We start from the raw sequence: 14,166 nt of genomic DNA, 5'->3' as shown, positions 1-14,166 counted from the left end.
CTCGGGAGGTGGAGCTTGCAGTGAGCCAACATCACACCACTGCACTCCAGCCTGGGTGACAGAGTGAGACTCTGTCTCAAAACAAACAAACAAACAGACATTGGGATGACTGGGCTTCTGCACTGTACTGTTTTGTTACACTGCTCATAGCATAATCTATGCTCTCTATAGAGGCAAGAAACACTTGGGTTCCCCTTTCACCTAGATACTTGTAGCATTTCCTACCATCCCTATTCAGGCACACACAGAATTTACACAGGAAAGAGTCAGTGGCAGTAGGGTGGCAGGACACTAGTACAATAGGATTTTTTATTTATATGGCAATAGTTACAGACCACACACACACATTCAGGAAGACCCACTAACTGGGCCCACCAAGAGACAATTACCCTCACCCTCAATGCAGAGTCCTTTGGGCTTCCAGGGAACAGGCCTTTTCTTACATGGCTCTGGTCCGAGATCCAGTACTCAGCATGCGAAGAGCCACATCACGGAGGGGATAAGTGGAGGACTGTCTCTTCAATTACTTGGGTGTGACCCTGAAGACTCGGATGTGAATGGCTGAGTTATTGCGGATCCGAGTCAGTGGCTCCCGTGTATCGGTCTCTGGCTCCAGCTCATCAACAAGCTCCACGGTGGAAGTATTGGCAGCCACCTGCAAGGACCCGAAGCTGCCTGCCTGCAGCTGCAGCGCGATGTTGATGGCGCGGTTGATGGCCAGGCCCAAGCCGTGAATGTAGATCTCAGAGCAGGCGTTCTGACCCCGGGCCCCTCCGTCCAGCAGCTTCTGGCAGCGGGCCAGCTGGGCCTTAAAGTCAGTCTTCATGTTGACATAAATGTCATTGGGCCTCCGGGGCAGGCGGTTGGGAAGCCTTTTCCTAAGGGTGTACTCCACTGGATCCAGTTCAGCCTCCACAGCACCGCGGGGCTCTCGGTTTTCTGCCATGCTGTGTGCCCTGGCGTGGGAAAGGGACGCGATCAGAGGGATCACAGTGACCTCGAAGCCTTTCCTACCCCTTTTCCTGTACAAAGGGTGCACCTGGCCGGGCAGTGGCTCACGCCTGTAACCTCAGCATTTTGGGAGGTCGAGGCGGGAGGATCACTGGAGCCGGAGTGTTTGAGACCAGCCTGGGCAACATAGCAAGACCCTATCTTAAGAAAAATGTTTTTAATTACCCGGGCCGAGGCGGGAGGATCGCTTGAGATCGGGAGTTCGAGGCTACAGTGAGCCGTGATCGCGCCCGCCACTGCACTCTAGCCTGGGAAACAGAGCAAGCCTCTGTCTCAAACAAAAACAAAAACAAAAATAAAGGGTGCACCCGAGAGGGGACACACTCGATGTCCCTGTTTCCTTCCGGCCCCTCGTCCTCTCCCACTCACCTCCAGATCCCGCGTCTCCCCACCCCCCGTTCCGATTCATTCATCGCGTCGCCCTCAATCTCGCGCCCCTCTGTCGCCCCTCCCGTGCTTACTCTCTTCGCTCCACAGGGCCCTCCAGGCGCGCGAGGCCCGCTCCCCGCCAGGCCACTCAAGGGTTCGCCGGCCAGCCCAAGTAACCGCGACCCCAGGTCCCAGAGAAAGAAGGATGTGGGTGCAAGCAGCCAGCCAGCTCGTGGGCGCTCTGCCGGCGCCGGGGTCCTGAACGGGCTGCGGAGTGCGCACGCGCGCCCGTACCCCGCGAGCTAGAAATCGCCTTCCCGGCTTCCGTTCGCCCCGCCCCTTCCCTGAGCGCAAGTGCGACTGCGCGAGGCGTTTGAGTAACGCGAGACTTCCGAGCGTGACGAGATCTACACGTGTACGCCTCGGGGACTGGCGGGCGGCCGAGGGCGGGGACCAGGAACGAGCCAGCGAGGAGCTAGAAAGGGCTGGGTCGGCGTCTGTAGGCCTGGCGGAGTTCCCGGCCGGCGGAGGGGTAGCGTAGGGAAGACACCTGGAGGGGAGGCTGTTCTAGGGGCGAGGTTCTTCCCCATGGGAGTAGGGAAGGGGTCGAGTTCAGGAGACCGCGGTCGCCAAGGGGCGTGAACTCCGCGTCTGTCGCAGCTCCTCTGGTCAGAAGAGGCCTGGGCAGGGCTGGCAGAACTGACCCCCTAGTCTAATATCCCTGTGGCCCGAGGACCGAGGGGGAACTGAGGGACATAGCCGGTCCCCACCTCGCTGGAGGACAGCGTCCGGGGACTCCCCTGCAGTTCACAGGAAGCTGTCCGCCTCCTGTCTGTGCTGGGGACCCACGCGGTGAGCCCTAAGCGCAGGCTTCACGGGTCCCCAAGGAACGCTGACCCACCCACGCCGCTCAACCATCTCCCACCAGCTCTGCGGCACGCGACCCCGGAGCAGGGACTTGTCGCCCCCTGGCGGACAAGGTGGGGAGGACGCGCGCCGGATTCGTGGCTCTCCAGGCCAGTGGAGTGGGGGCTCTGCCCAGATGAGCATAGTTTCTGCAGAGTTCCCTTCTGAAATGAGTAGGACCTGCTGCACTGGGGACCTTGAACTACTCTGTTTGCCCAGCATCCAAATGGGGATGTTCACAACAGCTCCTCCACCATATTGCACATGCATTTTGTTGAATGGCTAGCTATATAGCTTCTGTCTATAAACTTGCATGCATTTATTTTTGAGAAGGTCTCACTCTGTGGCCCAGGCTGGACTGCAGTGGTGTGATCTCAGCTCACTACAACCTCTGCCTACCGGGTTCAAGCAATTCTTGTGCCTCAGCCTTTTGAGTAGCTGGAATTACAGGCGCACGCCACTGCATCCGGCCAGTTTATTTTATTTTTTTTGAGATAGGGCCTTACTCTGTCACCCAGGCTGGAGTGCAGTGGCGTTAACACGGCTCACTGCAGCCCTGAACTCCTGGGCTCAAGCGATCATCCTGTGTCAGCTTCCTGTGTAGCTGGGACCACAGGTGTGTGCCACAACGCAAGGCTGATTTATTTTTTATAGAGATGGAGTCTCACTTTGTGGCCCAGGCTGGTTTTGAACTCCTAGGTTCAAGCGACCCTCCCACCGTGGCCTCCCAAAGTGCTGGGATTACAGGTGTGAGCCACTGGGCTCAGCTCAGCCTAAACTTGTCTTTTTTTTAAGACAGGGTCTCAGTCTGTTGCCGAGGCTGGAGTGCAGTGGTGTGATCACAGCTCACTGAAACCTCTGCCTACCAGGTTCAAGCGATTTTTGTGCCTCAGCCTCCTGAGTAGCTGAGATTTTAGGCCGCGCCACTGCGCCTGGCCAATTTATTTCATTTTTTTTGAGACAGGGTCTTACTCTGTTACCCAGGCTGGAGTGCAGTGACATGAACATGGTTCACTGCATCCCTGAACTCCTGGGCTCAAGCCATCATCCTGTGTCAGCTTCCTGTGTAGCTGGGACCACAGGTGTGCACCACAATGCACGACTAATTTTTTGATTTTTTTTTGTAGAGATGGGAGATGGAGTCTCACTTTGTGGCCCAGGCTGGTTTCAAACTCCTGGGCTCAAGTGATCCTCCCACCTTGGCCTCCCAAAGTGCTGGGATTATAGGTGTGAGCCACTGTGCTCAGCCTAAACTTGTCTTTTTTTTTTTTTTTTTTTTAGAGACAGGGTCTCAGTCTGTTGCCCAGGCTGGAGTGCAGTGGTGTGATCACAGCTCACTGCAGCCTCGACCTCCTGGGCTCAAGCAGTTCTCCCACCTCAGCCACCTGAATAGCTAGGACTACAGGCATGCACTAGCATGTAAAGTTGTATTTTAGAAGTTAATCCTTGGTATTGAAATTTTCGAAACGTTGGCTGGGTGCGGTGGCTCACGCCTGTAATCCCAGCACTTTGGGAGGCCGAGACGGGAGGATCACGAGGTCAGGAGATCGAGACCATCCTGGCTAACGAGGTAAAACCCCGCCTCTACTAAAAATACAAAAAGTTAACCAGGCGTGGTGGTGGGTGCCTGTAGTCCCAGCTACTCGGGAGGCTGAGGCAGGAGAATGGCATGAACCCGCGAGGCAGAGCTTGCAGAGAGCCGAGATCAGGCCACTGCACTCCAGCCTGGGGGACAGAGCGAGACTCCATCTCAAAAAAAAAAAATTTTTTTCAAAATGTTCACATAATTGTTGGGACTGATTCATTCCTCCACACATGATGTGCCTCCTCTCTCCCATATCCTGTTAATTGTAGCAGTTGCGGGCATTTGCAATGACAGGATATACAGATGGCACCACACTTGACCTTGAGTGCTGGAATGCTCTGAAGTCAAGCATATGCCACAGTGCTTGAGACTGTGGGCATCACCTGTAGTGTCTTTTTCCCCCGACTCCTGTCTCCTTGGTCCTAGGGAGGTCTGGCTGTAATTGCTAGTTTCCAGAGATTCATTCCTTTTTTTTTGAGACAGAGTCTCGCTCCGTTGCCCAGGCTGGAGTGCAGAGGCACGATCTCAGCTCACTGCAACCTCTGCCTCTTGGGTTAAAGCGATTCTCCTGCCTCAGCCTCCTGAGTAGCTGGGATTACAGGCATGCACCACCATGCCCGGCTAATTTTTGTATTTTCAGTAGAGATGGGGTTTCACCATGTTGGCCAGGCTGGTCTCAAACTCCTGATCTCAAGTGATCCTCCCACCTTGGCCTCCTAAAGTGCTGGGGTGACAGGCGTGAGCCATTGTGCCCAGCCTCATTTTTAAGCCTTGGATCACAGGAAGAAGCAACAAGAAACTATACCCAACTCAAAACGTTTTAGGAGAATCATAAAATTGGTCCATTCAGAAGGTAGAGTTGGGTCCATTAAGTTATTGTTGCAAGAAGTTGCATATTCAATGATCAGTTATATAAGATAATGTTCTCATTGTAAGTATGCTTTTCATAATCTGTTTTATCATACATGTAACATTCAAACTGACAAATACACTGACTTGGGAATAAAGAATATGAAAACACTGGCTTAAAAAAAATGGAGATGCTAACTCCTTTCTTGCAGTTGAGTTGTGAAACCCAAGGTAATGTTGTAAACTGTAAACCTACACAGGTGAGTTGGCATATTTATGTCTCCCAGACCCTTCTCAGTTCCCTAGGATGGAGTCTGACCCCATTTGATCAGTGGTTGAAGAGAGTTCAGATTCTAGAGAAATTTGCTCCCAGCACCCCATTTCAATCCCGTAGTTCTTTCCTTTACTTCAGATTCTTTCATTAACCACAAGATTGAGATTGAATTGGAAGATCCAACATATTATAGTAAAGATACCAATTCTCTTCAAATTAATCTATAGGGGCCGAGCATGGTGGCTCACGCCTTTAATCCCAGCACTTTGGAGGCCAAGGCGGGCAGATCACTTGAAGTCAGGATTTCAAGACCATCCTGACCAACATGGTGAAACCCCGTCTCTGCTAAAAATACAAAATTAGCCGGGTGTGGTGGCACGCGCCTGGTACTAATCCCAGCTATTCAGGAGGCTGAGGCAAGAGAATAGCTAGAACCCAGGAGGCAGAGGTTGCAGTGAGCTAAGATCATGCCACTGCACTCCAGCCTAGGCAACAGAGCGAACTCTCTCAAACAACAACAACAAAAACCCAAATTGATCTATAGGCGTAATGCAATTCCTACAAAAATCCCAGCAATTTTTTTGTATTAAATATAGACGTTTATTCTAAACTTTATATGGAAAGGCAAAAGAAGTAGAATAGTTAAAACCACTTTGAAAAAGTTGTTGGAATCACGCTACCTGATTTTAAAACTTACTATATAAATACAGTTATCAAGAAAGTATGGTTTCCCCAATGGGATAGACACAAAAATCAATAAGATGGAATTGAGAGCTCAGAAATAGATTCACACAAGTACAGCCAACTATCTCTCTTTAAAAATAATTTTTTTGTTTGTTTGTTTATAAGACAGTGTCTCACTCTGTCACCCAGGCTTGGAGTGCAGTGGCACAATCTTGGCTCACTGCAACCTCGACCTCCTGGGCTCAAGTCATCTTCCCACCTCAGCCTCCCAAGTAGTTGGGACTATCAGCACACGCCACCATACCCGGCTAATTTTGTTTTATTTTTTGTAGAGACGAGGTCTTACTATGTTGACCAGGCTGATCTCGAACTCCTGGACTCAAGCAATCCTCCTGCCTCAGCTCCCTCAAAGTGCTGAGATTACAGGCGTGAGCCACTGCCAACCAACTTGTTTTTGACAAAGGTATAAAAGCGTTTCAATGGGGAAAGGACGATCCTTTCAAGTGGTGCTGAAACAATTGGACAAATAGGCAAAGAAATGAGCCTCAGCCCTAGGCAAAAAGTTAATACAAAATGGATCGTAGATCTAGGAAAAAACTTCATAGTGTAGGGTCAGGTGAAGAGTTTTGTTTTTTTGTTTGTTTGTTTTTTTGAGACAGAGTCTCACTCTGTCGCCCAAGCTGGAGTGCAGTGGCACGATCTCGGCTCACTGCAACCTCTGCCTCCCGGGTTTAAGAGATTCTCCTGCCTTAGCCTCCTGAGTAGCTGGGATTACAGGCACATGCCACCACACCCAGCTAAAGGCGAAGAGTTCTTAGATGTGACTCCAAAAGCACAATCCATAAAAGAAAAACAACTGGGCTGGGCACGGTGGCTCATGCCTGTAATCCCAGCACTTTGGGAAGCTGAGGTGGGTGGATCACTTGAGGTTAGGAGTTCAAGACCAGCCTGGCCAACATGGTGAAACCCCCGTCTCTACTAAAAATACAAAAAATTGGCTGGGCGCGGTGGCTCACGCCTGTAATCCCAGCACTTTGGGAGGCCGAGGCAAGCGGATCACGAGGTCAGGAGATCGAGACCATCCTGGCTAACACGGTGAAACCCCGTCTCTACTAAAAAAAATACAAAAAATTAGCCGGGTGCGGTGGCGGCTGCCTGTAGTCCCAGCTACTCCGGAGGCTGAGGCAGGAAAATGGCGTGAACCTGGGAGGCGGAGCTTGCAGTGAGCCAAGATAGCGCCACTGCACTCCGGCCTGGGCAACAGAGCAAGATTCTGTCTCAAAAAAAAAAATAAATAGATAAATATACAAAAAATTAGTCGGGCATGGTGGCATGTGCCTGTAATCCCAGCTACTTAGGAGGCTGAGGCAGGAGAATCGCTTGAACCTGGAAGTTGGGGGTTGCAGTGAGCTGAGATTGCGCCATTGCACTCCAGCTTGGGCAACAAGAGTGAAACTGTCTCAAAAAAAAAAAAAAAACATAAATTGGACTTCATCAAAATGTTTAAACATTTGCTGTGTGAAAGACCACATTAATAAGATGAAAATAGAAGCCACAGACTGGGAGAAAATATTTGCAAATCATATATCCAACAAAGGACTTGTTTCCAGCATATATAAAGCACTCTCTAAGCTCGAGAGGTAGAAACCAAACAACCCAATTAGAAAATGGGCAAATCCAGCCTGGGCAACATAGTGAGATCCTGTCTCTACAAAAAATTTAAAAATTAGCCAGGCCTGGTGGTGTGTGCCTACAGTCCTAGCTACTCAAGAGGCTGGGGTAGGAGGATTGCTTGAGCCCAGGAGGACAACACTGCAATGAACTGTGATCATGCCACTGCACTCCAGCCTGGGCGACAAAGTGAGGCTCTGAGAAAGAAAGAGAGAGAGGAAGGAAAGGAAGAAAAAGGGAAAGAAGGAAGGAAGAAAGAGAGGAAAGAGAGAAAGAAAAAACAAAAAAGGAAGGAGGGAGGGAAGGAAGGAAGCAAGCAAGCAAGCAAGAGGTGGCTCTTGCCTGTAATTCCAGTACTTTGGGAAGCTGAGGTGGGTGGATCACCTGAGGCTGGGAGTTCGAGACCAGCCTGGCCAACATAGTGAAACCCTGTCTCTATTAAAAATACAAAAATTAGCTGGGCGTGGTGGCAGGCGCCTGTTAATCCCATCTATTCGGGAAGCTGAGACATGAAAATCGCCTAAACTTGGAAGGCAGAGGTTGCAGTGAGCCAGGATCACACTATTGTACTCTAGCCTGGGCAACAGAGCCAGACTCTGTCTCCAAAAAAAAAAAAAAGAAAGAAAGAAAATGGGCAAATCTCAAACGGACATTTCAGTGAAAGAGAGTATAAGAATGGTAAATAAGCACATCATAAGATGTTCAATATCACTAGCCATTAAGGAAATACACATGAAAACCATGACGAGCTACCAATAACACGTGTTGAAATGGCTGAAATACGAAATCTGAACAATACTAAGTGTGGATGAGAATGCAGGGAAACTGGATCTCTCATACATACACTGCTTGTGGAAGTGTAAAATCGTACAGCCATCCTAGAAAACAGTTTGGCAGTTCCTTCTAAAATTAACGTACACTTACCAAATGACCCAGCAAGAATATTTCTTAGCATTTAAAAATCTGTACATGAACATCCATAGCATTTTTTTTTTCTTTTTTTTTTTTTTGAGATGGAGTCTTACTCTGTCGCTCAGGCTGGAGTGCACTGGCGCAGTCTCAGCTCACTGCAACTCTGCCTCCCGGGTTTAAGCAATTCTCCTGCCTCGACCTCCTGAGTAGCTGGGATTACATGCGCATGCTCAGCTACATTTTTTTGTATTTTTAGTAGAGACGGGGTTTCACCATCTTGGCCAGGCTGGTCTTGAACTCCTGACCTCATGATCCACCTGCCTCAGTCTCCCAAAGTGCTAGGATTACAGGCGTGAGCCACCGCGCCCAGCCCGTCCATAGCATTTTTATTTGTAATAGCCCAACTGGAAGCAACCCAGATGGCTTTCTTTTCATATTAATTTATTGTGTAGAGATGGGGGTCTCCCTATGTTGCCCAGGCTGGTCTTGACCTCCTGTACTTAAGCAATCCTCCCGCCTCACCCTCCCAAAGCGCTGGGATTGCAGGTCTGAGCCACTGACCTCCAGATAACTTTTGATCAGTGCATGGTAAACAATCTATGGCACATCCATCCCATGGAATATTACACAGCTATAAGGGATGGATCAAGGTGACCTGTTAGGCTGCGAACATACCAGTTATATTACATAATACTGTGCTGAACTGCTCATATTGTAGCGTGCAAGACAAGGTGAGCATGATCCCGTGACCTGTGCTGAGGGGACATGAATAGGATTGGGTGGATCCCAAGGAGAGACAGCCAATATCATCTTGAGGGATCCAAGGTTTTCCGAGAGGAAGTAATGATTAGGCAGAGACAGGAATGTTTAGCAGTAGGTCCTATATCCTGTTCCCTTTTTCTTTGAGACAGGGTCTGGCTCTGCCACCCAGGCTGGAGTACAGTGGCTTGATCTCCACTTACTGCAACCTCCACCTCCCTGGCTTAAGCAATCCTCCCACCTCAGCCTCCCGAGTAGCTGGGACTACATGTGCGCACCGCCACGCCCAGATAATTTTTGTATTTTTTATAGAGATGGGGTTTCGTCATGTTGTGCAGGCTGCTCTTGAACTCCTGGGCTCAAGCGATCCTCCCGCCTCAGCCTTTCCCAAAGTGCTGGGATTACAGATGTGAGCCACTGTGCCCAACCCATATCCTGTTCCAGTGGGGAGGTCTGAGCCCTGGGAGGATGGGGAGAAGAGAAGGAACCAGTAAAAGTCTGAGAAATAGCAGCTAGTGAGGTGGGAGGAAAACCAACAGAATATAGCATCCAGAAAGCCAGGTGAAGATGGTATTTCTGGAGGGAGTGACCGTCTATGTCACTGGCTGGTAACAGGTCATATAAGATAATGGACCAGTAGATTTCACAATGTGGAAGTCATTGGTGACTTACAACGCAGTTATGTTTGGTTGAGCAAAGAACTTAGCTCAGGGCCAAAAGTAATTCGGAATGCAATAAATCAATTTTAAGGCCCATTATGTCTGATAATTAACAATAAGCACAGTTTATGAGCTATCACTCCATTACTCAGGTCGTGTGTCTTTCCATGGTACCTAAAATATGTTTTGCAAACTCTGATATCCACAAAAAAAAATATCAAGGCTCGCAATTTAGGTGGGTGAAGACAAGCTCCGTAATAAACCGATTTGACAATAAACCGATCTGACAACAAGACAGTCCTTATCTCCTTGCATGCATTTCTTTTTTTTTTTTTTTTTTTGAGATGGAGTCGCCCTGTCTCTCAGGCTGGAGTGCAGTGGCCCAATCTCAGCTCACTGCAACCTCCGCCTCCAAGGTTCAAGTGAATCTCCTGCCTCAGCCTCCCGAGTAGCTGGGATTACAGGCGCCCGTCACCACGCAGGCTAATTTTTGTATTTTTAGTAGAGACGAGGGTTTCACCATGTTGGCCAGGCTGGTCTTGAACTCCTGACTTTGTGATCCACCTGCCTCGGTCTCCCAAAGTGCTGGGATTACAGGCGTGAGCCACCGCATCCAGCCCTCTCCTTGCATTTCATCGAAGGAAAACACTGAAGAGGAATCTGCCATTAAGGAAAAAAAAATGTGGGGGCGGGGCAGGCGCGGTGGCTCACGCCTGTAATCCCAGCACTTTGGGAGACCGAGGCAGGTGGATCACAAGGTCAGGAGATGGAGACCATCCTGGCTAACACGGTGAAACCCCGTCTCTACTAAAAATACAAAAAATTGGCCAGGCGTGGTGGTGGGTGCCTGTAGTCCCAGCTACTCGGGAGGCTGAGGCAGAAGAATGGCGTGAACCTGGGAGGCGGAGCTTGCAGTGAACCAAGATCGCGCCACTGCACTCCAGCCTGTGCATCAGAGGGAGACTCTGTTTCAAAAAAAAAAGAAAAGAAAGAAAACAAAGGGCCAGGAGCGGTGGTTCACGCTTGTAATCTCAGCACTTTGGAAGGCCGAGGCAGGCAGATCACCTGAGGTCAGGAGTTTGAGATCAGCCTGACCAACATGGCAAAACCCATCTCTACTAAAAATACAAGACGCTTGAACCTGGAGGGGCGGAGGTTGCACCACTGCACTCCAGCCTGAGCAACACAGCAAGGCTCTGTCTCAAAAAAAAAAAAGAAAAAGAAAAGAAAGGCAGAGGCTGGCTGTTTTGTCTGCGTGAGACCACTCTTTCATCTCCATTAACCTTCTGAACAAATCTCTTTGTTTAGTTAAAAAGTTTGCAAATTTAGAACACAGACCAAGACATTTTACAGAGCAGCACCTGAACAAACAAAAACACATTAGGTCCAAGTGATTTCTTTTTTTTTGAGATGGAGTTTCGCTCTTGTTGCCCAGGCTGGAGTGCTATGGCATGATCTCTGCTCACTGCAAACTCTGCCTCCTAGGTTCAAGCGATTCTCCTGCCTCAGCCTCCCTAGTAGCTGAGATTACAGGTACGTGCCACTACACCTGGCTAATTGTGTATTTTTAGTAGAGACGGGGTTTCTCCATGTTGGTCAGGCTGGTCTCGAACTCCCAACCTCAGGTGATCTGCCCGCCTCGGCCTCCCAAAGTGCTGGGATTACAGGCATGAGCCACCATGCCCGGCCAATTAGGTCCAAGTGATTTCTTTGTAATTTTTTAATTCTTCACGGGAGACTCACAGTTCTTTTTTGTTTTTTATTATATTTTTTCACTTTTCTCTGAGTCAAGAACTCACTTTGTTGCCCAGGCTGGAGTACACAACCTTGTCCTTCTGGGCTCAAGGAAGGACAAGGTTTATTAGCAGCATGAGAACTAATACAATCAGAGTAGAAGACTAGAGGGGTCTCCCTGGATCTCCTGGACACCAGTTTGTGACTTTGGACAAGTAATCCCCACTAACTGTAAAGTGTGAACACTGATGCTGAAGTCATCAGAAAGTAAAGCCTATAAACTCCCTATCTGAGAAAGGAAGCTAGGTGGCAGGGCACGGTGGCTCACGCCTGTAATCCCAACACTTTGGGAGGCCGAGGCGGGAGGATCACTTGAGGCCAGGAATTTGAGACCAGCCTGGCCAAAGCGGTGAAACTCCGTCTCTACTAAAAATACAAAAATTAGTTGTGCGTGGTGGCGCCCGCCTGTAGTCTCAGCTACTCAGGAGACTGAGGTGGGAGGATCACTTGAACCCGGGAGGATCACTTGAACCCAGGAGGTGGAGGTTGCAGTGAGCTGAGAGCACGCCACTGTACTCCAGCCTGGGCGACACAGCGAAACTCCATCTCGAAAAAAATTAAAATATTAAATAAAATATAAAAACAGACAGCAGGACAGGCACAGTGGCTCACGCCTGTAATCCCAACACTTTGGGAGGCCGATATGGAAGGACCGCTTGAGCCCAGGGGTTCGAGAACAGCCTGGGCAACATAGTGATACTTCAGTCTGTACAAAAATTTAAAAGTAAAAAATAATAGCTGGGCCAGGTGCAGTAGCTCATGCCTGTAATCCCAGCACTTTTGGAGGCTAAGGCAGGTGGATCACCTGAGTTCAGGAGTTCGAGACCAGCCTGGCCAACATGGTGAAACCCTGTCTCTACTAAAAATACAAAAATTAGGCAGGCATGGTAGCACACACCTGTAGTCCCAGCTACTTGGGAGGCTGAGGCACGAGAACTGCTTGAACCTGGGGTCGGAGGCTGCAGTGAGCTGAGATCACGCCACTGCACTCCAGCCTGGGCAACAGAGTGAGACTCTTTCTAAAAAAAAATAATAATAAATAATACCCGGGCATGGTGGTGTGCCACTCCCTGCCGTCCCAGCTACTCGGGAGGCTGAGAAGGGAGGATCGCTTAAGCCTAGGAGGTTGATGCTGCAGTGAGCTGTTTGTGCCACTGCACTCCAGGCTGGGCAGCAGAGCAAGACCCTGTCTCTTCGATAAATAAAATAGTTAAAAAAGGAAAACAGACAGGAAAACTCCAAGTGCACAGAAGCCTAGTGGTACTTGGTGGGGGAAACAAAAGTTGTTCCAGGTACAATAGTTCCTGAAGTCAACACTCTATCATGGCAAGACACCAGGCACTCAAATTCCAAGTCACGAACTTACCTTTTCCTTGTTTTGAGGATTACATTGTGTTGGGCGACAGCTCTTTTAGGCTTCTGGGAAGTAAGGTATACATTCTGGAGTAACTTCCAAAGAAAAAGGTGAAAGCATATACGGAACTTTCGAGCCTTGAAAAAGTTCAGCGAGTCGTTCTTGAAAAGTCCTTTTTTTAAACAAAGGGGGTTTCAGTCACCTCACATTTGCATAGCAGTTTCTCTCTTGTCAAAGCCTTTCACATTCACTTATTTTAATTCTTACAAGCACTCAAGGAAGAGTGTGGAGTTGGGGGTCGGGGGTTGGGTGCAGAGCGGTGTTAACATCCTTCTGTAAGAGAAACGGAGGCTTTTGAGAGGGCAGGCATGGCGGCTCATGTTTGTAATCCCCGCACTTTGGAGGGAGGATCATTTGGGTCCAGGAGTTCAAGACCAGCCTGGGCAACATGGGGGAAACCGTCTCTACAAAAAAAAAAAAAAAAAAAAAAAGCTGGGCATGGTGGTGTGCCTGGTAGTCCTAGCTACTCAGGGAGCTTCAGGCGGAGGATGCAGTTAACTATGATAGCGCCACTGGAGTCCAGCCTGGGCGACAGTGCAAGACTCTATCTTGGAAAACAAACAACAAATACAATAAATTAAAAAAATTAGTTGGGTGTGGTGGCACACGGCTGTAGTCCCAGCTACTCAAGAGGCTGTGGCAGGAGGATCCCTTGAGGCCAGGAGTTCAAGACCAGCCTGGGCAATGTTATGAGACATGCCACCCGCCCCCGTCTTTACAGAGAATAAAAAAGCTATCTGGGCATGATGGTGCACACCTATAGTCCCATCAATTCAGGAGGCTGAGATGGGAGGATCGCTCGAGACACGGGAGTTGGAGGCTGCCGTAAGCCGAGATCAGGCTAGTACACTGCAGCCTGGGCGACACAGTGAGACCTTGCCTCAAAAAAATAAATAAATAGGGGCCAGGTGCAGTGGCTCACCCCTGTAATCCCAGCACTTTGGGGGGGCGAGGCAGGCGGATCACTTGAGGTCCGGAGTTCTAGACCAGCTTGGCCAACAAAAATAAGCCGAACGTGGTGGTGTGTGCCTGTAATTTCAGCTACTCGGGAGGCCGAGGCATGAGCATCACTTGAACCCGGGAGGCGGAGGTTGCAGTGAGCCGAGATAGCGCCACTGCACTGCAACCTGGGCGACAGAGCGACACTCTGTCTCAATAATTAAATAAATAATTAAAAAATAAAATAAAGAGGCTCGTGAGAGTCAACTCATCTGCCTGAGCCACTTATTTCACACATCCCAGGACGGCTGATGAAGGGTTCTGGATTTTATTGTCTCCT

General features: G+C 49.4%; 1 protein-coding gene across 2 annotated transcripts; it reads right to left on the bottom strand.

Annotated features, from left to right (window-relative positions):
* Positions 1 to 276: 276 nt before the first annotated feature.
* POP7 (POP7 homolog, ribonuclease P/MRP subunit) lies at positions 277 to 13,155 on the bottom strand. Of its 2 annotated transcripts, none has more exons than XM_055292630.2 (2): positions 12,840 to 13,155; positions 277 to 956 (listed from the first exon to the last, which is right to left on the bottom strand). In XM_055292630.2, exon 2 carries the CDS (start codon positions 944 to 946, stop codon positions 524 to 526), a length of 423 nt encoding a protein of 140 aa, XP_055148605.1. In that variant the 5' UTR covers positions 947 to 956; positions 12,840 to 13,155; the 3' UTR covers positions 277 to 523. The 2 variants fall into 2 exon arrangements, with proteins under 2 accessions (XP_055148605.1, XP_055148604.1); XM_055292629.2 differs by lacking the exon at positions 12,840 to 13,155 and adding an exon at positions 1,473 to 2,332.
* Positions 13,156 to 14,166: the final 1,011 nt, after the last annotated feature.

This window comes from Symphalangus syndactylus, chromosome 9 (assembly GCF_028878055.3).
Source record: "Symphalangus syndactylus isolate Jambi chromosome 9, NHGRI_mSymSyn1-v2.1_pri, whole genome shotgun sequence".
In the NCBI taxonomy this organism is placed as follows: Eukaryota; Metazoa; Chordata; class Mammalia; order Primates; family Hylobatidae; genus Symphalangus; species Symphalangus syndactylus.
Note: the sequence above shows the minus strand (reverse complement) of the source record. Positions and strands in the feature narration are given on the sequence as shown.